The sequence below is a fragment of the Sphaerodactylus townsendi genome, linkage group LG16 (genome assembly GCF_021028975.2).
Source record: "Sphaerodactylus townsendi isolate TG3544 linkage group LG16, MPM_Stown_v2.3, whole genome shotgun sequence".
Classification (NCBI taxonomy): Eukaryota; Metazoa; Chordata; class Lepidosauria; order Squamata; family Sphaerodactylidae; genus Sphaerodactylus; species Sphaerodactylus townsendi.
The window spans coordinates 20,537,644-20,563,866 of record NC_059440.1 but is presented as its reverse complement, the minus strand read 5'-3'; the positions used below and the strand labels follow the sequence as shown (position 1 = coordinate 20,563,866).

General features: G+C 48.4%; 1 protein-coding gene across 4 annotated transcripts in view; it reads right to left on the bottom strand.

The window, feature by feature from the left end:
• The window catches only part of PLEKHG5 (pleckstrin homology and RhoGEF domain containing G5), a 102,419-nt gene that overhangs the window by 70,078 nt on the left and 6,118 nt on the right, over positions 1-26,223 (bottom strand). For 2 of the 4 annotated variants that reach the window (XM_048518712.1, XM_048518714.1), the window contains exon 2: positions 6,070-6,146. In XM_048518712.1, coding sequence (XP_048374669.1) covers positions 6,070-6,146 — 77 coding nt within the window. Of the gene's footprint in view, positions 1-6,069; positions 6,147-15,941; positions 15,960-23,022; positions 23,041-26,223 lie in introns of those variants that run through there. The other 2 variants (XM_048518716.1, XM_048518713.1) reach the window with 2 other exon arrangements.

The following is a 26,223-nucleotide window of genomic DNA, read 5'->3' as shown; positions in this document are numbered from 1 at the left end:
ACACAGATATAAAAATATAAAATGATAAAAGCAACACAAAGTGCAAACATTTCATTAGGCACTGCAGGAAAACAGCCCCAGTTTGTCCCCGGAACTCTCTGCCAATTGATTGAAGTTATCCCTTCCTCACTGCGACTTTCCCCATCACGGTTTTGGCTTATCGTGGGCCGGCAATCCCTCGTGTGACATCTCGTGCTGATTTTGCAGTGATCTTTGTGTCTCGAGTTTCTCATATCGTTTAAAAAGCTGTTACACGTGTCGTTAAATAGGCTTCATTCAGGCAAAACAGCAGCAGTGGTTGGCCACCATTTCAGCGTTCTCTGGTACGAAGGGAAGGCCAAAAATTTTTGCACGGTTTTCCAGGTGCAGGGGTGCCCCCTAGCCCCAGTGATGTGGAACAAACGACTGTACTCAAACACCCACGCACACTGTTTAGAGGGGAACAGACAGAGGCCCCTTCCGCGCATGCAGAATAATGCACTTTCAATGTACTTTCACAACTGTTTGCAAGTGGATTTTGCTGTTCCACAAAGTAAAATCCAGCTGCAAAATGCTTTGAAAGTGGATTGAAAATGCATTATTCTGCATGTGTGGAAAGGGCCAGAGACCTCGCCGTTCCCTCTGTCCCTACCAGTTATACTTTTATAAACCTGCTCCACCGCCACCGCCCCCAGGTTGTTCTTGTAGGCTTGAAACAAAGGAAACACTGGAGTGCTCTAAAAGAATCGCCGTGGCTGACAATCTGCTTCTCGACACTCACCGAAGAACTGGTTATGTTTACAAGCCATGGGTGGTTTCCCCCCAAGGCGGAAGGGTCACACAAAGATGAGGGATCTCCTTCCGCAAATCTAGGGCAAACTCTACCTTCGCAGGAAAATAGGTTTGATCCCCTTTAAAGCCCCAATGACCCTTGGTCAGCAGCACACCTAAGGACCCTCCTGCTTCTCTGCTGTTGAAGATCAGCAACAAGATCGCCTTCCCCATCTTTGGAGGTGCAGAAGCGACAAACAGGTGCAGACGGACAAGCGTTAAGCTTCAACTGAGTCTCCTTCCCTCTTTACAACCACTGCCATTGGTATAGCCCTCAATCAATCTACCAGGACGACCAACCAGCAAAACCTAACATAAAGAGGGTGAGAATCTTGCTGTTTACTTTGTTAGGAGGCATTCAAAGTCTTGGAGGGAGGGAGAGAAAGAGAACTCATCTGCCGAAACTTATTTTTTTAAAGAACACACATCTGGGGCCACTCATTCAACGTTTCTTAAAAAAAAAAAGATTAAAAAAAATCTCCAAACTGATCCAAGAATTGAACTGCCTCTCAGAGACCATGACGTCGCAGGTGCTCGTCGATCGGATCCCCGCACCAATCGTAAAAAGAGGATGGAATTCGTACTCACTCCCCCTTTACAAGGAAGGATTCATTAGGCTGAATAGTTATGGAAAAACCTGTAGAACTGGTTTTTTTAAGTGTTCGCCATGTATGGGGGGGGGGGGAATCTATATCCGTATTTTGAGCTGGGATAATAATGCCCAGACTTAAAGCGTCGCTCTTCCTTCAACTGAAGGCACCAGAGGTACAGTCCTAAGCACAGACACTCCTTTCTAAACATGGTCGGTTTTGAAGAGCGGAACCAGGGCTGGAATTACCCTGCAAATGAGGGTCACAGAACACACAGGTTGAGCGTCAATATGCAAAACACCGCAGCTCCAAAACACACAGGCTCACTGCTCTCGAAACCAACCACCGACGAGACCAAGGTCAGGAACACCTTAGAGAAAGGAGAGCAAGAGAATCTGGCAGACCAGTTTGCATTCGGCGCCACTGAGAACATTCCCCCAGCACTTACCTGACGTTCAGGATGGTCCTTGAGATAAAGTCGGTCCGCATTTAAAAAAAACAAAACAAAAATAGGATTTGTGCTACCTGGAATTCAGTCCTGAAGGAAGACAAAACTCCGCAGAGGACTGTGCAGGAGGAACAAACCCGTCTGCTCGGGCTGTGGGGGGACTAAGAAGCTCTAATTCCATCACAGCTTTACATTAAGGAGCAATTAGGTTAAGAAGGAAAATAGTCTCCCAAGCGCCGTTCTTCACTCAAAGACGCACACTGTGCCTTGGGGGTGGCAGGGTGGTGGTGGGGAGGCAGGCGATTCCCACTTGGATTGGTGTAACTCTAAAGCTGGACTCCAAGGTTGATTGGGAGAGGGGGGGGTGTTATTAGAGAGCCAGTCTGGTCAAGTGTTTATAGAATTTTGAACTAGGATCTGGGAGACACTGGTTCAAATCTCTAGTCTGCCACGGAAGTTCACTGGGACAGTGACACACTCTTGGCCTAGCCAAGCGGCTTACATAGTTCTCCAAACCTCCATATTGTCCAATGTGGAGGTCTGGAGAACAATGTAAGCCACTTTGGGAGAGAAAGGTAAACTATAAATAAAGGGGGAATAATTACTGTTTTTTTAAAAAATCGACTGTTTCACCTATTCTGCAGTAGCAAACTGAGGTCTGCCATCAAGTGTATGACGAACAGGGATTTACAGCCAATCCTGGCTGTCCAGTCAGTGTATTTATTCTGATATATGTTTCCAATTGCATTGTTATTTTTAAGGTGTGCGTTTACAACGTATATGGGTTGATCTGTCTAATATGTTTTTATCTCACGCTGCCTCCAAGGAGCTCAGAGCAGGATATGGCAAGGTCAAATTCAGCTCCTGGCCAGAGGTCCAGTACTATTACAGCTATACAAGGCTAGACAGAAATGCAGACAGGTGAAGAGCTCACATCTGCAAGGGCAGAAGATAACTATTTTTATTATTCCTGAGACTGAATCTGTAGGTGCTGGTGGCCTTACAGGTGCTGGCCAATTGGGGCTGACCACAGCCAACTCTTATGAAAAGTTTTAAAAAGTGGAGGTTGGTGGGGGTTGGAGCTGTTTGGATAGGGTTTTTTTAAAAAAAGTTTTCCCCAGAAGAGAGGAATGGGCAAGTCTGGATGAACACAGAATGGATGCATCGCAGTAGACCAGAGGCGTGTCTAGGGGAAATGTAGCCTGATGCAAAATCTGAGGAACCCCCCCCCCCTCCCCTGAATGGGCAGCCGCCCTCCCCCACCATGAGCAAAATTATTTTACACCAGGTCTTGAAGTCAGTGTATGGACCCTGGGGGGGGGGGGGGAGAAGGAGGGGTGTGGGGATTTTCCACCCCTCCCCCATGTGACTAAATGGTCGCAGCCCAGGGACATTTGACCCCATATGTCCCCCTGGGTAGTACACCCCTGCAAGAGGCCCTCTACAGTTGTGACGTCTGTGATTTCCCCCCCAAGGAGCTTGCTTTTGGTCCCATCCTGCCAAAGCGCCTGCTTACATCACACCTGCTCGACCTGTACACCTGCTGACACACTCATCCTGTCCAGCCCACTTCGAATCTCCGCGACTCTCTTTTTCCCAAAGGAACTGACTCAGAGGAAGTTGCCCACACCCCTTAGGGAAAGAGGGAGCATGAAAGAAAGAGTCCTTGTATTTGCAATTCCTGTTGTTCAGCTCTGCAACTGAGCAGCTCCAGTTAATTGCTGTGGAAAAAAAGCAACTGAGAAAGGCAGGGGAGGGAGGGAGGGAGGAAAGGAGAGCAGCTGTCTCTGCAGCCCCCCACCCCCCCTCACCGCATCCCTTTGCTGGAATGGAGACTCTCTGCCCCCTCGGAGACAGAATGTTTCTCCAGCTGCTTTGACGCTGCCACTCTGTCTGGAAAAGTCATTGTGGTATGTACTCGCAAGGAAAAGGGAGTGAGGTAATGGGAGACCCGTGTAAGGCACAACAGGGGGAGGAGAGCCAGCCAACCCACCTCCAGTTCACAGAGACACATACACGCCTTCCCCTCTCTTCCCCGTGGCATCCCTGTCCCCTAGGGAATCATCCACGTTCCCAATGGCTTCCTGAAGCCAGAACTTTAATAGCACACACAGACAGATGAGACTGGTACTCCCCTCTGTCTTTTCCGGCCTTCATCCCTTTCAGCAATCAGTTTGGGAAACCAGTCTGGCTCCTTTCCTTCTCTTTCAAATCCTCATATCCCCCCCCCCCCATACACACACATACACACGTTTCTGGACACAGTTCAAGATACAGGTGTTGACTTTGAAAGTCTATGACTTGGGACCAGCATACCTGAAGGATCAGCAGTGGTGTAGGAGGTTAAGAGCTCGTGTATCTAATCTGAAGGAACCAGGTTTGATTTCCAGCTCTGCCGCCTGAGCTGTGGAGGCTTATCTGGGGAATTCAGATTAGCCCGTGCACTCCCACACACGCCAGCTGGATGACCTTGGGCTAGTCACAGCTTCTTGGAGCTCTCTCAGCCCCACCCACCTCACAGGGTGTTTGTTGTGAGGGGGGAAGGGCAAGGAGATTGTCAGCCCCTTTGAGTCTCCTGCAGGAGAGAAAGGGGGGATATAAATCCAAACTCTTCTTCTTCTACTTCTTCTTCCTTGCAGACCTACCTAACCACTAAGGTCATATTCCAAGGTCTGGCTTCAGGTACCCCCTACCTCCTGAGATTAGGCAGGTGGCAATCTGGCAGAGGGGCAACGTTTTCATTGTTTTCATACTTCTGCACGTGTAGCTTAGTCTGCTGTTAATCACTTCCGTTTTGTTTTTATTTAATCCTACTTGGTTTTTAAGAAGTGCTTTTATTATGCAAGTTTTTAATCAGCTAGGCAGCCTGATGGCCTTGATGGGGGCAGAAAAGGTATCAGTTTTGTAAATAAATAATAGACACATACAGCGGCTGTACTGGATTTAACCGCTGGTCTGGCCTGTCAACATCAGAATTGCCCGCTCTGGCTGGCAGTGGCTCTCCAGAGACTCAGCTTGAGGTCTGTCCCATCCCCTAATCCAGGGGTCTGCAACCTGCGGCTCTCCAGATGTTCATGGACTACAATTCCCATCAGCCCCTGCCAGCATGAGCAATTGGCCATGCTGAACATCTGGAGAGCCACAGGTTGCAGATCCCTGCCCTAATCCTTTGTGTGAGTCCTCGGTAAAGGGTGGAAAATAAATGTAAAAAAATAAATAAATCCTGGGGGTTGAATCGGACACCTCCTGCAGACCAGGTGGCCACGCCCCCATTTGTAACGTACCATCCCTGTCGTGAGCATTAAACTTTTTTAAAAATTGCACACGTTACATAAATTAACGTATTGATTGCTCATCTCTCCTTTTTCCACCTCGTTCAGTTCAGTCTCATTGCCAGGTGATTATATTTTTCACTGCCAAGGAAACCGAATATATGAAAGTGTGTGATATCTAATGCTATCTGATCTTCGCAGAAATTGCGCAGGCCTGACACGGTCCTGATGTCATTATGCTGGCTACCTCTTGCCCCTATCAGCAGCACCCAGTGATATGGAGCAGGGACAGTTTAAAGACCATGACGCAGGGAAAGCTCTGCTACATATTACTGGCCGGGGGAGAGAACAGCCTTATGAGTTTTTTCCAGATGTAGAGTTGTGAACCTTCCTTGAGCTGTCAAAGAGAGCCAGCGTGGTGTAGTGGTGAAGAGCAAGTGGATTCTAATCTGGAGAATCGGGTTTGATTCCCCACTCCTCCACCTGAGTGGCAGCGGCTTATCTGGGGAACCACTTCTCTCTGTGATACACCTCTGAAGATGCCGGCCACAGATGCAGGCGAAACGTTAGGAGCAAGATCTACCAGACCACAGCCACACAGCCCAGAAAACCCACCACAACCAGTGGCTTCCCATTGCCTGCCTCTATGTTGCAATGCTGGTATTTCTATACTTGCCATGGTCAATCCTGCTTAGCGTCTGAGATCTGACAAGATCAGGCTAGCCTGCGCTACCCAGGTCAGGGCTATACCATCTTGGCTTATAATTTTGACACTTTGAATCGGATCAGTCAAAAAAAAATTGCCCCAGGCCCCTAGATGTCTTTGCTGAAGCAAGCTACCTGGGGAAATGCCCTCCTTACCAACATTTGACTATATAACAAGGATTCCCGGAGTAGAAACATCAGAACCCCAAAAGCCCCCAGATCCAGCTGAGTGCAAACAGAGTACCTTTACAGCTCTCCGCTTCTCGGCGCAGTCGGGACTCTGACAGTGCAGGACTTTTTCCTCGGTCACGGCCCGTTCATCTGGAAGGAGAAGGAGGAAGAAATACATCAGCCTCTCGGTCCTGAGCAAACTTTCTCAGCTTGCAGAGAAATCAGCAGTCAGCTTGTGATTACAATACCACTCTGTCCATCTTTGGTAGCCGGCCAGCAATAAGAGAGGGGGGCGGGAACCCCTACAGTTTGTGGTGAGGGAAAGAAAAGAGAGAGACAAATCCAGACAAGGCAGATCTTCTGGAAACTCGTCGACAAAAGGTGCGAGACAGTTACGATCAAGGCACAAAGCCTGAAGAGAAGCTTTCTGCTTGTGGGAACTGGTGAGAAAGAGCATTCATAAAGAACGGCAAATTGCCTTCAGTGACAACTTCACGCAGCCGTAAAGACCCGGCCGAGTGTGCTGCAGCAGCTGCGGAGGCAGGGACGTTTTTTAGTGAACTGCAGGTGCCAAATTTCCTTGGAATCGCTGTTCATACTTAAATGCTTTTAGCACAGTGTTGCTTTGTGGTGTATTTTGAATTTTAACGTAACCTGTTTGGGGTATGGTTTACAATCCATCCTCCCAGAACCCAGAGTAAAAAAATCCGTCCTAAAAAGCACTGGATGTTCCTGGGGCAGTCGGCACAGGGTCTTGTTCTTTGCCGGCAGGGAGCACTGGAACCTTACGGCATTTGCCCAGTGTGTGTTTATTGTCAAGTACACAAGCCGACTCTGGCGGGAGCAGGCAAGCGTCGAGACAGACAGAGCCATTCTTGAAGGCAGCCCCAGACCTCTCCAAAGCAAACAGTTTCGCTTGGAACTTTCCCCCTTGCCAGGGTCCTTCTTCCAGCTATGGAACTCAGACTTGTTTCTTTTCGTTGGCTGGGTTGCAACTCTCAACTGCTTCTGCAGCCCCCCCCCCCCGTGCTTCTGGGGCGTAGCGTAGTCTGCGCCCCTATGGGGCGATTGTCCGTTGTGGGCTGGTTGTTTCAGATGGGCCGATTCTCTAGTTTTCTCTCTCTATGCCCTTGTGCCTAGTATCCTCCACCCAGCATCAGTGGAGGTCGTGGGAAAAAAATCAGTAGTTGGTAGGTATATCACTGTCCTGATCTGGATGCAGGGGCGTATCACCCAGGGGGACATATGGGGTCAAATGTCCCCGGGCTGCAGCCATTTAGTCATGTGGGGTGTGGAAAATCACCCCCATGCCCTTCCTCCTTCCCCCCTAGGTCCATACACTGACTTCAAGACCTGGTGCAAAAAAAGTTGTTTGGTTGTGGTTGGGGAGGGTGGCCATATGGGTGTGTGTGTGTGTGTGTGGAAATCTCAGATTTTGCACCAGGCTACATTTTCCCTAGATACGCCTCTGCCTCAATGGCTCAGGCTAGCCTGATTGAATCGGCTCCCAGAAGCTAAGCAGGGTCAGCCCTGGCCAGTACTTAGATGGGAGGCCACCAAGGAATACCAGTGTGGCTACACAGCGGCAGGCAGTGGCAAACCACCTCTGCCAGTCTCTTGCCTTGAAAACGCTGCTGGGCGCCCTAAGTCAGCAGTGACTCAATTGCGCTTGACACACATACACAGGTGTATCACTCTCATTCTCTTTTTATTGCTGTCCAGTCAGAGCTGACTTATGGTGACCCCATAGGGATTTCAAAGCAAAAGATGTTCGGGAGTGGTTTGCCATCGCCTGCTTTTGCATCCCTGCCCTGGTATTCCTTGGAGGTCTCACCTGAAGAAAAACTTGCTACACCAATGCTGCTGGCTCAAAGGAATTAAAGAGTCAAAGTTTAAATGAAGTGCTAAGTATCTTAAAGTGAAAGAATGTGTGTGTGATAACAATTATTGTACAAAGCCACCTTCACGATACGCGGAATCACATTCAACGGGACCAACCATCTCACATAAAAACAATACAAACAGATAATAATAGTGTCCGCACGATTAACAAGTCTCTTAAGGAAGGAACTGAGTCCTAAGATACTGTCGTGTACAGTCCTTAGATCTTTAGCCGTAAAGATCCTATAGGTGGACCGTAGCCAGTATGGATTCTTCCCAAAAAGCTGGAGAGCTACTGAAGATGGGACTCCCGGTCACTGCCTGTTTTGCTGCCTGCCTTTAATCAGGATATCCAAGATGAGTATAACGTTTTAAAAGCTCTTTTGGCATTTCTGCTGTAATGTTTGGCTAGGCATCATTATTCCATTATGTGAAATGATTAGTTTCCATGGCAGAGTGTGGTTTTGAACCTGGGTTTTCCTAAATGGCCATCCAATGTTATGTTGTTATGTTATGGTACCCTGCTATCATCTCCCCAGGTTTCCGTAGCCCTTAAAAACCTGCAAAGCCTCTTTGACCAGAGATTATGGTAGAACACACAAAAATGAGTTCATGCAGCGTTGTCACAAATACCACCACCAGACCACCTTCACCTCTCTGAACTGAGCCTGAGAGATTATTGCAGCCTCTGTCAATCACCTCCTGTTTCCAACTTGGCCAGTCCTTGCAAACAACATACTATTAACCAGAAAATGTGTACCTCTTGACCATGCCAATTACCATCCACTCCTACAGGAAACCTTTGTCTATTTCCTTCAAGATGAAAATACAATAACAGCTAAATGTAATATTCCCTTGCTATGAGTTCCAGTATTCACTGGTACACTGTTAACATATAGCATGTGCACACACGCACCACAAAATATTCAGGACACCAAACTATCCCTTGTGTTCACCCTCAGTGGAAGAGATTTGTACCCTTGCAAAAATATCTGAATCTATAGACAAATACCAATGAAAACACTGGAGAGTGTTTTGCAGCAAGTGGGCAGAACACAAGACAATGTTCAAATGCCAGTGCTTGAAGTGATACCAGCCACCCCACTGTCACGAGCCAGGGAAAAGAAAAGGGGTATTTTTTCCAGGTATTGCTGCCGGAGATCGAGGGGTGGTTCGGTGTATTTTTAGCAGGGAGCCGAGCGAGTCCCAAGTGCAGGTCTCCAGCCAAAAGCAACAAGCGAGACGGCATTTGCCTTGACGGCATCAACAATCTACCTTTGACCTCATGCTCCAAGCCCTGCCAACAAACTGGCTCACAGCTGGGACTCCTCCTCTCCCCCCTAGATTTTGTGCATGCCCTTGATTTTTCTCCCTGTGATTACTGCCCACTTGAATAAGCCATCGCTGAACTGACATCACAACATTTTGCGACCAAGGCAGGCAGATCACACATCCAGCTAAGAATCACAGTTTGGGTGATTGGAACTTTTCCACAATTCTAGAATTTTTTACTTGGGGATGAGGGCACTATTATTTGTTACGCTACCGTAAATCTTTGTTATATTGCCATAGGATGCAGAGATCTCTGGTTTAAGTAACAGAAGTATAATCTTGCTAATTGTGAATTCATTATCTTAAGGCTTTCCCATACATTTTTCACCTGCTGGTCAAATGATTGTAAATAAACACAAATGGGACTGGAACTAGGAAGAAGAGAGAGAGAGAGAGAGCCCAAGAAAACAACAGTACTCTTTGAGATCCAAGTTTACAGCTGGGAAAATAAGTCCCGTCTGGCTGTCTCTTCCAGTCTGGCTTTGCCGCTGATGACAACTCCAAGCTTAACGAAGCCCCAGTCCCCAAAACGGGTCTACAATCAGCTTTTAAGCTTTAACCGTTGCACTGATCTTTAATCCAAATCCCATTGTGAAGGCTTTTGTTTTGTGTGGAGCTGTTGACATTCAAAAATAGCTCCCTCCTTCCAGCACATTTCGAGGTGCGAGGCCGTATTGTGCTCCAAGGGTCTGTGGTGACTTCCTAGAGCTAAGCAGGCCTCAGTTTGGTAGAGAAATCAGCTGTGGAGAGAAGCGAGTGGAGGTATCTTGAGCTTCCCCCAAAAGAGAAAGACAGGAAGTGGCAGAGTTATCAGGGCACCTAACGCTGAGTTAGATAACCCAGACCATTCACTACAGCAAGACTTAGGTGGCAAAGTGATTGGATCGCACTGGTGTGAAGAAAGCAAAGGCATTTACTGCAACCCAGACCTCACAACTTTATCCTCACAACTGCCATTCTTTATCCTCACAACTGCCATTCTCCCACACCTCCTGATCTCAAGAATCTAAATCAGAGTCAAGCTGAAATCACCTTTGGAAGAACTAAAACATTTGAGTAGCTGCCCAAAGGAAGGCTACGCATTGTCGAAGGCCTTTCACAGGCAAAATCAACTGGTTGTTGTGGGTTTTCCGGGCTGTATGGCCATTGTCTGTGTGGCCATGAAGATGCCAGCCACAGATGTGGGTGAAACATTGGGAGCAAAACTACCAGATCACAGCTACAAGGCATGAAAAATCCACAATGGCTGGTCCCATCTGGATTTAGCAGGCTGTTTCAATGGATACAATTCTGGGATCCTGAATTTCTCTCCTACCCTGCTGGCACTTTGTACTTGTATTTGACAATCATTTGGTGGCTAATTTGAGTACCTCTCGACCCCTCCTTCTGAGCCTATATGTGTGGGTGTCTAATTGAAGGTTTTGTTGAAAATGGCATGCCAGGCCACAAGTTGAAATACTGCATGTTCCATTTACTGGTGGAGTCTACATGAATTGAACACAGTGAAACTCCCGTTAACAATACAATCGTAACATCCTTTTTATTTTCATGTCTGTTTCCCTGCACTTGTATCCTGCCTTTCTCCCAAGAAGCTCAGGGTGACGAACCCAATTCTTACTTCTCCATTTCATCGGTCCAACAATCCTGCGAGGTCGATTAGCCTGGGAGCGAGTGCGAATGGTCCCGGGTAACTCAGCAAGCATATGTCAATGTAGGGATTTGAACCAAAGGGAGCCAAAACCTTTAACCACTGAGCCACAATCAGTCTCAAAGTGGTCTATGACCAGTGTTGGAGGGACTTGGACTCCTTGAAGGCAGAGCTCCTGGCTCCATGGTTCTGATATGAATTGCAAAGGCTGGGAGAAATAGAAGAAGAAGAGTTGGATTTATATCCCCCGTTTCTCTCCTATAGGAGACTCAAAGGGCCTTACAAAACTCTTTTCCCTTCCCCCCTCGCAACAAACACCCTGTGAGGTAGGTGGGGCTGAAAGAGCTCCGAAGAACTGTGACTAGCCCAAGATCACCCAGCTGGCATGTGTCAGAGTGTACAGGTTAATCTGAATTCCCCAGATTCCCCAGGGGAATCAAACCTGGTTCCTTCAGATTACAGTACACCTGCTCTTAACCACTCTGCCAATGCTGCTCCTGCTAGAAATACATTCTAGCAGCTCACCTGCTGTGACCAGTTCCAGGAAGGACAGACCTGATCAGACCTGACCTGATTCGGGTCCCTCACTGTTGGCAACCAAAGGAAAGGAAAGACTCTTTCACCACGGCAGACGTTTGGTGATGGATGAGAAGAATTCCTTTCCTAATCTGATGCCAGTTGATTTGTTTACTGCTGGTCTTTTACCGTTGGTTTTTTATCACAGTGTAAACAGTTTGACGTTTAAGCAAATATTTTCTTTGTAAACTGGCATTAATAGTTGAAAGTTGTGGCTGTTGCTACGTCGTAGTAGATGCTCTACGCTGTGATATATTCTCCGATCCCCATCCACAGGGCACCTCGTTTATTTTAAGGCTCACTTCAAAACAAGCACGTACTGGGATTCTCATGGAGTCGATTTGGCACTCCCCCATCCCCCCACACACAACAACCTGTTAGCAAAACGCTTTTAGGCAAGGTGAAAAAACAGTTTTAACCCTCCTACAGTCTTAATTTGTCCTGACCTAGGCCCCTTCCGCACACGCAAAATAATGCATTTTCAAACCACTTTCACAACTGTTTGTAAGTGGATTTTGCCATTCCGCACAGCTTCAAAGAGCCCTGAAAGCAGTTTGAAAGTGCATTATTCTGCATGTGCGGAATGAGCCCTAGATAGCCTCGACCTCACCAGATCTGAGCAGGGTCACCTCTGGCCAGAGGCGTAGCTAGAAGGGGAAAGGGATGCACCGGGCGCATGCCAGTGGGGGTGGAAAATCACCCCCCGCGCCCACCCCCGCGCCCCTTGCCTCACCAGGCCTGGCACAGCTTCACCAGCCTGGTCCATTTTTAGCCGGCAGAAAGCTGTTTTCAGCCATCAGAAAAAGGTAAGTCAGGGTGGGGCTTCAGGGGCTAGAGCTGCAGGGGGCAGTGCCCAGGCCCCATTTTGCCCCAGGCCCCATTTTCTCCCCCTACGCCCCTGCCCCTGGCAAGTATTTGGGTGGGAGACCTCCAAGGAATAATAGGATCGTGACAGAGAGGCAGACAATGGCAAACCACCTCTGAATATCTCTTGCCTTGAAATCCCCACTAGGGGTCGCCATAAATCAGATGTCATTTTGATGGTAAAAAGTGTTTTTGCTAATACTCTTCTATGATCTTAAGGAGCCCTGTGGGGCAGAGTGATAAGCTGCGGTACCGCAGTAGGAGCTCTGCTCACAACCTGAGTTCGATCCTGACAGAAGTCGATTTCAGGGAACCAACTCGAGGTGGACTCAGCCTTCCATCTTCCCATGGTTGATCAAATGAGCACCCACTGTAAACAACTGGGGAAGGCAATGGCAAACCTTTGTAAACAAAGATCTTGTTCCCAACATTTTGCCTGAATCTGTGGCTGGCTTCTTCAGAGCTGAAGAGGCCAGCCACAGATGCAGGCAAAACGTTAAGAACAAGATCTAACAGGCCACGCCCACACAGCCTGGAAAGCCCACAACCAATTGAGGCTGGCCATGAAAGCCTCCGACAATACGTGTACACAATATCTATAAACAAAGTCTGCATAGCAAATGTTGTGATATGACGTCATCCCTTGGGTCAGTAATGACCCGGCTCTTGCACAGGGGACTACCTTTACATTTTACTTATGATCTTAACTTAGCTACAGGAACGAATCCAAGGCAGCAGAATCTTGGTTAGCTTGCAATACATGCTCAGAAGGCTCCCACCTGGCTGCCATCCCCCATTGCTGTTTACATCCCTGGCCATTTTTCCAACTAGCACTACCCACTGAGTCTCTCCCACACAAATTAGGCAATAAGAAACAGACTTTCCCGTTCCCTCTTCCCCTGTGTAACTTGCAAATTTCAGGAATCCATCCTCTAAAAAAAGAATAGTCCCAACAAAAATCCGGCTGTTTTTAAACTTGTCCGGGAATGAAAGGTTGAAGACCTCCAGGTATCAGCCCTGGTGCTCCAGCATAGCCCGGTCTGTTATTCAGGATGGTCAAGAGAAGTATGCATGTTTAAGTGCCGGGCTACCCACGCTTTGAAATTGTTCCCCCTACCCATACCAAACAATGAAGCCTCTATCCGCTATGGGGTCATTTCTGGCCCTGACTGCTTAGTAACAGTCTCCTCATTGGCTGCCTGGCCAGGCAAAATTATCATTGCAGTTGACCTATTATGAATAATAACAGAAGTGAATGAGGAATTCTTTCAGCCGAGAAAAAAGGGACAGCTTTTTTTCCAAAGGGAGGGAAAAAACAAGGAAATCCAGGGGCAGCCCTCGGATCAAGTAGCACTTTTAGGCTGGGGTCTTTGATGCTATGAGTCAGTCCAGAATGAGGAACAAGGGATTGCCTTGGGAGACGGTACATAACAGGGTTGCTAAAGGTATACCAGCCTACCTGCATGTCATGCTTTCCACATGTCTGCTTTTTGGGCCCTTCCGCACATGCAGAATAATGCACTTTCAATCCGCTTTCAATGCACTTTGCAGCTGGATTTTACTGTGCGGAAGAGCAAAGTCCACTTTCAAACAATTGTGAAAGTGGATTGAATGTGCCTTATTCTGCATGTGCGGAAGGAGCCAAAGACTTCCAGTCACTGTGTTGCCAGCTCTGGCTTGGGAAATCCCTGGAGATTTATTTATTTTATTCATTTTATTTTGTTGGATTTATATCCTGCCCCATCCCTGAAGGGTGGGGTGGAATTCTGGGAGGTAGTGGGAGGGGCCTCAGCAGGGCGCAATGCTGTAGACTCCACCCTCCATGGGAGCCATTTTCTCCAGGGGAACTGATCTCTGTCACCGGAAGGTCAGATGTAATTCCAGGAAATCTCCAGACCCCACCTGGAGGCTGGCAACCTCGGTCAGACATCAGCCATCACTTCCCTGTTAGAATTTAGCTCAGGACTGTGATATGTGGGGTAAAGGGCCCTATCCCATTTTGCTAACCTGAACCAGTGGCGTAATGCCAATGGGACAGGGGGGCAACACCCCAGGTGCAGTTCCCCCTCGCTCCGCCCCTGGGATGAACAGAGGTGGTTTGCCATTGCCTGCTGTTCTGTAGCAACCCTGGACTTTCCTTGGTTGTGCTCCCATTTCAAGAACTAACCAGGGCTAACCCTGCTTAGCTGCTGCTTAGATCTGGCGAGATCGAGTCTCCTGGGCCGTTCATGCCAAAGCTGAGCATTCGTTCCTGCCCTCTAAATGCCGGCAGGAGGTCCCCGGGTGCTTGTGTGCCAGCTCTTCAGCAGCTGTGCCAGTCGTCAACCACGGGAAGGCATCTATCACAGCAAAGTGGTGTATTTACCGAACAGAGAAGCACCAGAGCTAAATATTTGTGAGAAGTTAAAGGGAGAGCATTAACTTGTGACTGCTAGCTGTCCAACTTGCAAATGTTCACAGCAATTTATCTCCCGGCAAATAAACAGTCTGAAGGACCAAACGCAAACAAAACAAACTCTTCCCGACCAAGGCTCATCTGCTCTTCATGAAGTCAGTGACTTAATTTCATTTAGCAGCTTATCTGTTCCAAAAACTTCCAACGCGTTGGTTTTGTCCTCACCTAGCAAGTCCAGTTCCCAGAATTCTGTTTGCCAAAATAACATCAAATCAGAGTCATCTATCTGTTCCCCAAAAATATTACATTTCAAATGTTCAAGCACAAAAACTATCGATCTTCATGGGAATGTGACCAGTATTCAAGGATGTGTTGCTCTCCTGGGCATGCCTCCTGAGTTGGAAAGGGCTGGTTCTGAACAGGGACTCATACAGTGAAAGAACAAACACTCTCCTTTGAAGTCAGCATTCTGCTACATCTTGGATCATTCCAGAGATGCAGCTGAATGAACGAGCCACAGAGTAGGCTAATGGGAAGGAGGCAGGATCAATACAGAGACTCATGCAGAAGTACAGTAGGTAACCTCTCCAGTATCACATTTTTTTAAAAAAAAATCCTGCTGTTCCTCTCTGCCTTAGACCCTCTGCTGAGGAAAGTAATTTAAGGCTCAGGAGATCCTTTTATTATGCAATTAGCTTATTTCTTCTAAGCTCTGGCAGTTTGGAGAATTATCACCATCATCCTAGCCATGTTACAGTTTTGTGATCCTCTGCTCCGGGCCATAAACACAGCCAAGAAAACGTGCCATCATGCAAAAACTGGTACACTCAAAGATACATTAATTCTCACCGAGGGATATGGCTTTCATCACGCACAACCAGCATCTCTCTGTCTTCTCCTGCGTGGCAGAAAACAAGCCCTTCATACTAATCATGAGCTAACCCCCGATCTAATCACTCAAAAGCCTGGCCCAGCATACACAGTCTTCACTATTCCTCTGTAGATTCACTAAATCTACCACTTTGTTTAAAAACTGTAAAAACATTTTGCTTTATCGTAGAACAACTCTGGCGTATACTAGAAAGGAAGAGAAAGAAAAGCAGCTTCTCCATGCAGAAATAAATCCTCTACCCTCAAAAATATTTGCATACTTTGGGGGTTGGTGGCGGGAAACAAAAAGGGCAGAAGCGAATGCGAGGAGCGCTGACTTCATCCCTCGAGCCTCCTGCGTGCAAGGAGCCAGACCTACCATCCAGATCTTCAGCGGTGTCCGTAGCCGAGTTCCAGGAGAAACGCTCCACCATGCCATAATCCAAACCCACCATATCTGTGGGGAGAGTCTCCAGCTCATAAGCTCCCCGTTTCTTCCAGTACAGAAACATGCTGCGGGGAGGCCCAGAAGAATCTCAGAATCTCTGCTTTTCTCAACCGGTCAAGGGCCGGGCGGGAAGGGGGCTATTGCGCTTCACCACCCAGATTGGGCACCACCACATTTTCCAGCTCAATCGCCATCTGCGGTTTTGACACCAGCCAGCGAGGCTTGGTCCTTAAGAAGCAGGTTCTGAAAGATGCCCGGACAAGTGGGGTATTCATCCTATAAAACAGGAGGTTTCTGGGACAGCAAAGTGCTTCGAAGAAACTGACCAATGTTCTCCGCACCAAAGCAGGACAAAGGGCCTTTCTTCAGCCTCCTACAGACATTTTACAAATTTCGCCTTCCATCATTTATGAAAGAGATCTCAGCCAAGGATACAAGACATATTTATGGTGGGCTTTAAATTAAAAAAAAAAAACCTAGCCAGACAGCAAGGGAATAAGACTGTTCAGCAGTTTTGCTCTGACAATAAGAATTCAGAAGCAAAGGGTAACATCGTCGTCTGAGCAGAGAGAGACGGGGAAGGAAAAGAGGATCACCTTGGCTCCAAGGGCAAGATTCACATCCAGGAGCAGCTTAGAAATTTTGCGGGCTACAACCATTCTAAAGTAAAACTCCTTTCATCAAACACAAGTAGGAATGGAGATCTCTGAGTCTTGTATCCCAGTCAGAAGATGGGAAAGTATTGCAAAGGAGGAGGTCAGGATGCAAGGATACAATGCAAAATATAATCAACTTGATTGGAGCAGGGGAGAAATGCGAAGGGGCAACATACTGTTGTTCTGTAAGGTGCTTCTGAACTTGAATCGAGCTGACTGCAGACTGCAGACCAATGTGGCTACACTTTGTTTGTCCAACTGCATGGAAGGAAGGAAGGAAGGAAGGAAGGAAGGAAGGAAGGAAGGAAGGAAGGAAGGAAGGAAGGAAGGAAGGAAGGAAGGAAGGAAGGAAGGAAGGAAGGAAGGAAGGTCCCAATAATCAACATCACAGGGACTATGCAAAAAACCCAAACACTATGGAGATCATATGACTTAGTCTTAGTCCAACCATAATATGCAAATTGTGCAGCCCTCATTTGCCTTGGGATCATGCAAGGAAAGCAAAGGCGAATTAACTCTTTAGATTCTCTACTGAGGGAGACCGGCTCCTTCCTCTGCAACAAACATTTCAAAGAGGGCAAAGACGTACTTTTAAAAGATACATTTTTCTCCTTTTAAAATTTGAACAGCCAGATGTGAACAGGAAGCGGAAGCTGAAGGGTTAAAAACCAACTCTTCTTTTCAGGACTGATTGGGAGTCTCACAACACCCTTCAAACTGCCTTGTTCAAAAGTCTAGTGAAGGCAGACTACTGGAGTGAAGGATGAGGGGAAAAGAGCTTTTGCCAGCATGAAAGAAATGCATGTAGGCGCTCAGCCAATGAACAGCAGTGGCCCAGGTACACAAGGAGTCTTATAGTCGTCAGTAAAATCTTGGCCAGTGTGGAACTGGCCCAAGCAAGCCATCCCAAAGGGGCGCTGCAGGTCCACCCCCATAACAGCCGCCTCAAGATCTGAGCTACACAAATTTGCATCTGGTTTCCACTCTCAGCTCACACCTGCTTGCAATTCAGGATGTATTTTTTTTTAAAAAAAAATAACCTTGGCAAATATTTGCGCTAGCCGGCTGCAACTCTCACGACAGAAGGATTAATGTTATTTAACTCCAACCTAGAAAGGAGGAAATGCTAGATCAGGCCTTTGAGAGTGTTTTGCTGCCCAAAGAGAAAGGCCAGCTGGGCCCTCTCTGGACCAGCGGTTCCCAGCTTTTTTGGTATGGTGACCCGCAAGGCCAAATGTACTTTGTAAGGTGACCCTTCCTAGTTTGTTGACTCCTCGGTCAAAGATGACCTTGGCACTCATCTCTTTCAGCATCCCATTTTCTGTAGTCTATAGCATGATGCTGGTAGTCTATAGCATGATAATGGGAACTGTAGTCCATAACATCTGGAGGGCCGCGAGTTTGACACCTATGGTCTATAGTCTATCTAGTAATGCTAGACCACACAGCCTACCTCCAAAGGCAACCTCCCAAGAGAGAGGTACTTAGAAATACCGAGCAAAATGGCGGCTGGGCTGGGGACACTTTGCAGCAGGAGAATCCCTGTTTAAACAACAAACCACAGGAAAGCCCCTCTGTGAAGCCAGCCTGGTGTAGCGGTTAAGAGCAGGTGCATTCTAATCTGGAGAACAGGGTTTGATTCCCTGCTCTGCCACTTGAGCTGTGGAGGCTTATCTGGGGAACTAGATTATCTTGTGCACTCCAACACATGCCAGCTGGGTCACCTTGGGCGAATCACAGTTCTTCTGAGGTCTCTCAGCCCCACAAACCTCACAGGGTGTTTGTTGTGAGAGGGGGGAGGAGCTTGCAAGCCACCTTGAGTCTCCTTACAGGAGAGAAAGGGGGGATATAAATCCAAACTCTTCTTCAGAATGTGTTCCACCATGCCTAGCAGGTGTTGATCACCAATCCCCTCCATGAATCGAATCCTCCACAAAAAGCCATCTATGCTCATGGTTACCACTGTGTCTGCTGGTGGTGAATCCCGCAGTTGGATCCTTGTTGAGTGAAGGATTCCTTCCCTTTTGTCCATCCGCACGGCCGCTGCTTATCAACTTCGTTTGGTGCCCCAGAGGTCGTTTGGTGCTAATAAGCGGATCTTTGTTTCCGTTGCAGCGCTTCCAGCTGCTGAAGATCCTGCCACTGCTTTCAAGTGAACGTTGGCTCCTCTTTTCAGCAGAAAGGCCGGATATGTTCTTGTCTGCATGTACATTTTTTCAGACCGTTGCATGTAATAGAGAACCAGCATGGTATAGTGGTTAAGAGCAGGTGCACTCTAATCTGGAGAACAGGGTTTGATTCCCTGCTCTGCTACTTGAGCTGTTGAGACTTATCTGGTGAACCAGATATTGTGCACTCCCAACACATGCCAGCTGAGTCACCTTGGGCTAGTCACAGTTCTTAGGAGCTCTCTCAGCCCCACCTACCTCACAGGGTGTTTGTTGTAGGGGGGGAGGGAAAGGAGATTGTAAGGCTCTGGCCCCAGCCTGGTGGAACACTCTTCCTCCAGCTGTCCGGGCCCTGCGGGACCTTGATGAATTCCGCAGGGCCTGTAAGACCGAGTTGTTCCACCGGGCTTTTGGAGTGTCCAGTCGCTGAGTGGCGCCCCCTTCCCCCTCCCCCTCTCCTCCCCCCCCTGCATCTTCTTGCACATACCATCTGTTGCACTTTACCACCTATTATCCTCCCAGAGAGGAACCTGACCCCTCCCTTTTCTTTTTACTGGGGTGATCTTAATTGAATTGACCATAATAGGGCACCTATTATGATGCTAACCGCTGTTTTTAAGTAGCTTTTAATGGATTTTAGTATTATATTGTTGTTATCGATTTAATTAATTGTATATGTGAATGTTGTTCACCGCCCAGAGCCCCCAGGGGATGGGGCGGTTTATAAATCGGAACAATAAATAAATAAATAAGTCCCTTTGAGTCTCCTTACAGGAGAGAAAGGAGGGATATAAATCCAAACTCCTCCTCCTCCTTCTCCTCTAACATGGCCTGAAGAAAAAAAGGTAAATAACGGCACTAGGACCCAAGCGGAGCAGTCTAAAACAAAGACTGTCCAGCATGTGATGGATGAAGTTACAATTTTGCTCGGTTGGTTCTCTTTGATGGAAAGGGTTGACTCAGCTTTCCATCCTTCCAAGGTTGGCAAAACAACTACCCAGCTTGCTGGGAGTAACATGTAGATGACTGGGGGAAGCAATGGCAAACCACCCCGTAAACACAGTCTACCTAGTAAAATTGTGATGTGGCATCACCCCATGGTCAGTAATGACCCAGTGCTTGAACAGGGGAACCAGCCTGGTGTAGTGATTAAGAGTTGCGGACTCTAATCTGGAGGACTGAGTTTGATTCCTTGCTCCTCCAAATAGGCAGCAGACTCTAGTCTGGAGGACCTTGCTTCTCCCCATGAGTGGCAGATTGCAATTTTGGAGAATGGGTTTGATTCCCCCACTCCTCCACATGGGTGATCTTGGGTCAGTCACAGTTCTCTCTGAACAGTCTCAGCCCCACCTACCTCACAAGGTGCCTGTTGTGGGAAGGGGAAGGGAAGGTGATTGTAAACTGCTTTAAGACTCCTTTGAGACGCCTCACAGGAGAGAAACGCGGGGTATAAAAACCAATTCTTCTTCTTCTTTAGCATTACAGACACAGGAATATTTAAGCAGGAGGTGGTGATGGCCACTAACCTGGATAGCTTTAAAAGGGGCTTGGATAGATTTATGGAGGAGACGTTGATTTATGGCTACCAATCTTGATCCTCTTTGATCTGAGATTGCAAATGCCTTAACAGTCCAGGTGCTCGGGAGCAACAGCCGCAGAAGGCCATTGCTTTCACCTCCTGCATGTGAGCTCCCAAAGGCACCTGGTGGGCCACTGCGAGTAGCAGAGTGCTGGACTAGATGGACTCTGGTCTGATCCAGCAGGCTCTTTCTTATGTTCTTATGTTCTTAAGCATAATAATGCAGCTCAAACAGCATTGGTTCCAGGGCTGCTTTGCAAAAGGTGTCCTCTTCTTGCTTTGTCCTTTCTTCTACCTACATCTTCCCGATAGCTTTGGCCCAACCAGGTAGGGGCCTATTCCTTGCATACAGGTATAGCCCACACCTACGAGTGTGATGGAGCATCAGTTGCTGAAGGACAAGCCCTCAGCTAAAAATTGAGGTTCATGCAACCAGCTTAAGAGAGGCTGAACCGCCACAGCCTTTGGGACTCTTTGGCAGCTAAGTTAAGCGTATGGAAAAAATGGTTGGCCGGGGATGAATCTGAAGTAGTCTGCAAGGCAGCGAGCCAAGAGCCCGGTGTGCAGCGTAGCTGACCGGGAAAGGGATCTGAAGGTGGCTGGGATGGGAAGAGGGGAAAATTCCTATGGAGCCATCTGTTCATCTGATGGGAGTTCAGGAGCCAAGACAGGGGGAAGACGAAGGGTGCGGCTGCGGATGGGGAAAAGAGAGGCATCGCGTCAAGGAGCGGGCGGGCTTCTGGAAGTCCCACCTTCTGGAATTCTGGCTGCCCCCCTTCTGCTTTGAGGACCGAGACGTCTAAACTTCAAAGCAACCTCTAGCAACGTGTGTTCTTACGGGAGAGAGAGAGAGTTTCGTCTGGAGCACAGTCTGTGCAGGGGAGCTGTTGCCAGCAGCAAGGAAAAAACAAGTTTGCATAGGCAGACTGGGGTGCTGCGTGTGCGCAGCTCACGTTACCGGCTTCGTTTAGGCTAGAGCAGAGTTTCCCCAACTTCTGGGTTTGGACCCAAAAGTGGGTCGCAGGCCAGCTGGGGTTGCCACCTCTGGGTTCAGAAATGCCTGGAGACTCTGGGGTGGAGCCAGGGGAAAGACCTCAGTGTGGCAGAATACCCCAGGGTTTCCCCTGTAAAGTGTCCATTTTCTCCAGAGGATGTGACCTCCATAACCTGCTGTAATCCCAGGAGATCTCCAGCCACCACCTGGAAACTGGCAACGCAAAGAAGAGGAAGAGTTTGGATTTATATCCCCCCTTTCTCTCCTATCAGGAGACTCAAGGTGGCTTACAAGCTCCTCCCCCCCCCCCCACAACAAACACCCTGTGAGGTGGGTGGGGCTGAGAGACCTCAGAAGAACTGTGATTCGCCCAAGGTGACCCAGCTGGCGTGTGTTGGAGTGCACAAGCTAATCTGGTTCGCCAGATAAGCCTCCACAGCTCAAGTGGCAGAGCAGGGAATCAAACCCTGTTCTCCAGATTAGAGCTCTTAACCGCTACACCAGGCTGGCTTCGCAGAGGGGCTTTCCCGTGGTTTGTTGTTTAAACAGGGATTCTCCTGCTGCAAAGTGACCCCAGCCCAGCCGCCATTTTGCTCCCCTGCTGCTTCCTTGGTATTTCTAAGTACCTCTCTCAAGGGGGAGGTTGCCTTTGGGGGTGGGCTGTGTGGTCTAGCATTACTTGATAGACTGTAGACCTTAATGTTAATTTCAGGGGCCGATTGCTCAAGCAACGGACCCAAAGCATTTACATTTTTTAAAAAAGATGAAGCCCTTTGGATCGTTCTGTAATGCCAGCCTGGAGAGTAAAAGGAACTGCTGTTGTTAGAGAACCATGTGAAGCAGTCGCCGGCACGATGTGACCGTGAGGTCGTAAGGTGTAACCAAGTGTGGTGCTACAGAAAGGTGTTCTTATTTTTCTGTTCATGTCACCCTCCCTAATAGTTAGTAAAATTCATTTATATAAACAACAGCTGTGTGTTGGTCTCCTTTATGCTACTCTGCCAGTATATTAAATTCATGCCAACACACACACTCTCTCTCTCTTTCAAAAATGCCCAAGTCCATGCAAATTGCTTGACTAGATCCCTTTCCTGATCCTAAAGAAGAAGAAGAAGAAGAAGAAGAAGAAGAAGAAGAGGAAGAAGAGGAAGAAGAAGAAGAAGAGGAGGAAGAAGAAGAGGAAGAAGAGGAAGAGTTTGGATTTATATCTCCCCTTTCTCTCCTGCAGGAGACTCAAAGGGGCTTACAATCTCCTTGCCCTTCCCCCCTCACAACAAACACCCTGTGAGGTAGGTGGGGCTGAGAGAGCTCCGAGAAGCTGTGACTAGCCCAAGGTCACCCAGCTGGCGTGTGTGGGAGTGTACAGGCTAATCTGAATTCCCCAGATAAGCCTCCACAGCTCAGGCAGCAGAGCTGGGAATCAAACCCGGTTCCTCCAGATTAGATACACAAGCTCTTAACCTCCTACGCCACTGCTGCTCCTCTGTTCAAGCCTGGGAGCTCCCTTCTCCTCCCGCAGACCACTAACGAAAAGGTTACGCCACTGATCTCCACTGCCAGATTCCCAGCCAGGAAGCACAGCTAGCAAAAAATTCATTGTAAACACATCAGTCACCCCAAAGTTTGGTTCCGATTCACCAACCGCAGCAGGACCTTCAGGACGGCTCATGCCTCTGTTTCTTCAGTGGCCCGTCCAAATTCCTCCCAAAGGGCAACAAGGCAGCCTATGCAGGAACTCTGTGGGGTGCTTTCCAGTCGGTAAATCAAGCCCCGCTTTGCCTGAACAGCCGAGTCATCCTGTTCGGTCCCCTCAACCCCCCCACCCGTCCGATTTCTGGAAGGAGAGCCGCTTGGCAGCCGAGAGCACCAGACTTTAGCCTGGAACCAAAATGCTGGCTGCAGCGACCATGGATTTTACAGCATCTCCTCCTGGATGAACGGAAATTCTGACGAGGCCGCGGTGTGCTTCATCAAGTGGGGAGGAAAATATATATCTGAGAAAACGGTTGGCCCAAAAGCGAGCCAGTGGCGGAGGCCAGCAATAATTTCCAGGGCGGAGGATGCTTTGAAAGGACTGAAAGAGCGGCTAAGCTAAACCCTTCCCTACAAACCAGCCACCACCTGGCCCTGGTTCCAAGACCCGTCTGCCCAGGCTCAGCACATGTTGCGATGTTGCTGCCCCCTAAGCCTCAAGGTCTTTTGCAACTTTGCAGAGAATGGGTGGGATGCTCTTGCATCATGTACGGCAGAGAGTTCTATTCTGGGATTCCTTGAAATATAGCAAGAGATCCATGAAGACCCATGAGGCTGCCTTATATTGAGTCAGGCTATTGGTCTGCCAAAGTCAGCGTTGTCTGCCCAGACTGGCAGTCTCCGGGGTCTTGGGCAGAGGTCTTTTTCATCCCCTACTAGCTGCTCATTTTAATGAGAGCCAGCGTGGTGTAGTGGTTAAGAGGAGGTTGATTCTAATCTGGAGAACCGGGTTTGATTCCCCACTTCTCCACCTGAGTGGCGGAGGCTTTTTTGGGAAACCAGATGGGTTTCCGCACTCCTGCATTCCTGCTAAGTGACCTTGGGCTAGTCCAGGAGTCTGCAACCTGCGGCTCTCCAGATGTTCATGGACTACAAATCCCATCAGCCCTGCCAGCATGGCCAATTGACATACAAACCATATGCCCTAACCATATATCACTGCCCTAAGCCACTCCTTTTAGCTGACATATTTGTATCCCAGCCTTTGAAAGTATTCAGAGCAACACAGATGGATCTTCCCCCAACAACCCTGCGAGGTAGGCTAGGTCAAAAGGGATTGGCCCAAGGGCACCCAGCTAGCTCTGTGGCAGATTGGCATTTGAACCAGGGTGTCCCAGATCATGAATATTCCGCATTGGTGACCCAGCTCATTGGTGACCCAGCTCATCATCATCAGAAGAAGAGTTGGATTTATATGCCCCCCCCTTTCTCTCCTGAAAGGAGACTTAAAGGGTCTCCTTTCCCTTCCCCCCTTACAACAAACACCCTGTGAGGTGGGTGGGGCTGAGAGAGTTCCAAAAAACTGTGACTAGCCCAAGGACACCCAGCTGGCATGTGTTGGAGTGCACAAGATAATATAGTTCACCAGATAAGCCTCCACAGCTCAAGTAGCAAAGCGGGGAATCAAACCCAGTTCTCCAGATTAGAGTGCACCTGCTCTTCACCACTACACCACACTGGCTCTCAGGCACATTGAGTATTTTTAGCATTAAAGCAGGACTCCATCCCACTCCTCCTTTGAATCTTTGACCCCATGGGTGGCACCCACTTTTTTTAAAAAAATGGGAAAGAGTCACAATAACCTCCCAGTAAGTTTCCTGGGATCAGGGCCCCCGAGACTTTGAAGTTCCAGGCTGGGTCTCTGCTCACAGCCCTGTGGTCTCCGTGGGAGTATACGGCCCTGGCTTTCAGATCTGCTACTCCCCCTCCCTTAGAGCAAAAGCAGAAAGCCAGCTGTGCAGAAAAGAGGGGCATGACCAAGGAGGTGGTGTGTCTGTGCTCCAAGCTGTGCTAGGATTCCAGAGAACTTGCGTGAGAAGCCGGGCTGCAGAAACTTCAAGCTTCCCCCCCCCCCCACCTTTAAATCTAAAAAGGGAGGAAAATGGGGCTGGCCTCCATGATGAGCAACAGCCACTGCCCACCCCCACTTCCCCCATCATCGTGTCCGGTTGTAAATCACACTCCCGAAGCAAACACAATTCCCCTTCCCCTGTAAGCCCTGTCACTGGGCGGCTGTTTTTCTAGAGTTCATCCTACCCCAAAGCAAGCTCCAAGAGCCCTCTGGGGCCTTCATTTATTTCATTTCAATGTGCCTGCCCTACTTGCCGCCCCAAGCCGCTCAAAGCTGGCAAAGCCCATCTTTGCTTCGACAATTAGAGCTGAACCGGAGCCGGGGGTTGGGAACTGTGCTCTTGGCGTCGTGTAAAGTCCAAGCTGCTTCTCTGCACAAAATATGGGTCTGCCCCAGGAAGCTGTGCCAGATGTACCTATAGCAGTGGTGGCGAACCTTTGGCACTCCAGATGTTATGGACTACAATTCCCATCAGCCCCTACAATTGGCCATGCTGGCAGAGGCTGATGGGAATTGTAGTTCATAACATCTGGAGTGCCAAAGGTTTGCCACCACAGACCTATAGGCTTCAAAATCTTGGGGGCCTCCATCCAGCGTGGTGTAGTGGTTAAGAGCAGGTGGATTCTAATCTGGAGAACCGGGTTTGATCCCCCACTCCTCCACCTGAGTGGCGGAGGCTTATTTGGTGAACCAGATGTGTTTTTGCACTCCTACATTCCTGCTGGGTGACCTTGAGCCAGTCACAATTCTCTTAGAACTCTCTCAGCCCCACCGACCTAACAAGGTGCCTGTTGTGGGGTGAGAGAGGAAAGGGAATTTGTAAGCCACCTTGAGCCTCCTCACAGGAGAGAAAAGGTGGGGTATAAATCCAAACTCTCCCTAGGTGTCCTTTGGCCAGTCACTCAACACCAGCCTACCTTACTTTACAAGGCTGCTGTGAGGAAAAGTAAGGGGGAGGACCATGTGTACCAGTCTGAGCTCATTGGAAGAAGTGGAGGGACAATAAATAGACGTTTTCCATAGAGATAAACTAGATCTTGCATCATGAAGAAAGGAAGTGTTTATACTCTGTTTTTCTCAGCCACAAGGAGTCTCAAAGCCCTTATTATCAGGAATTTTTTCCTGATATCTAGATGGAATCTCTTTTCCTTCACCTTGAACCCATTACTCCTGGTCCTAGCCTCTGGAGCTGCAGAAAACAAGCTTGCTTTC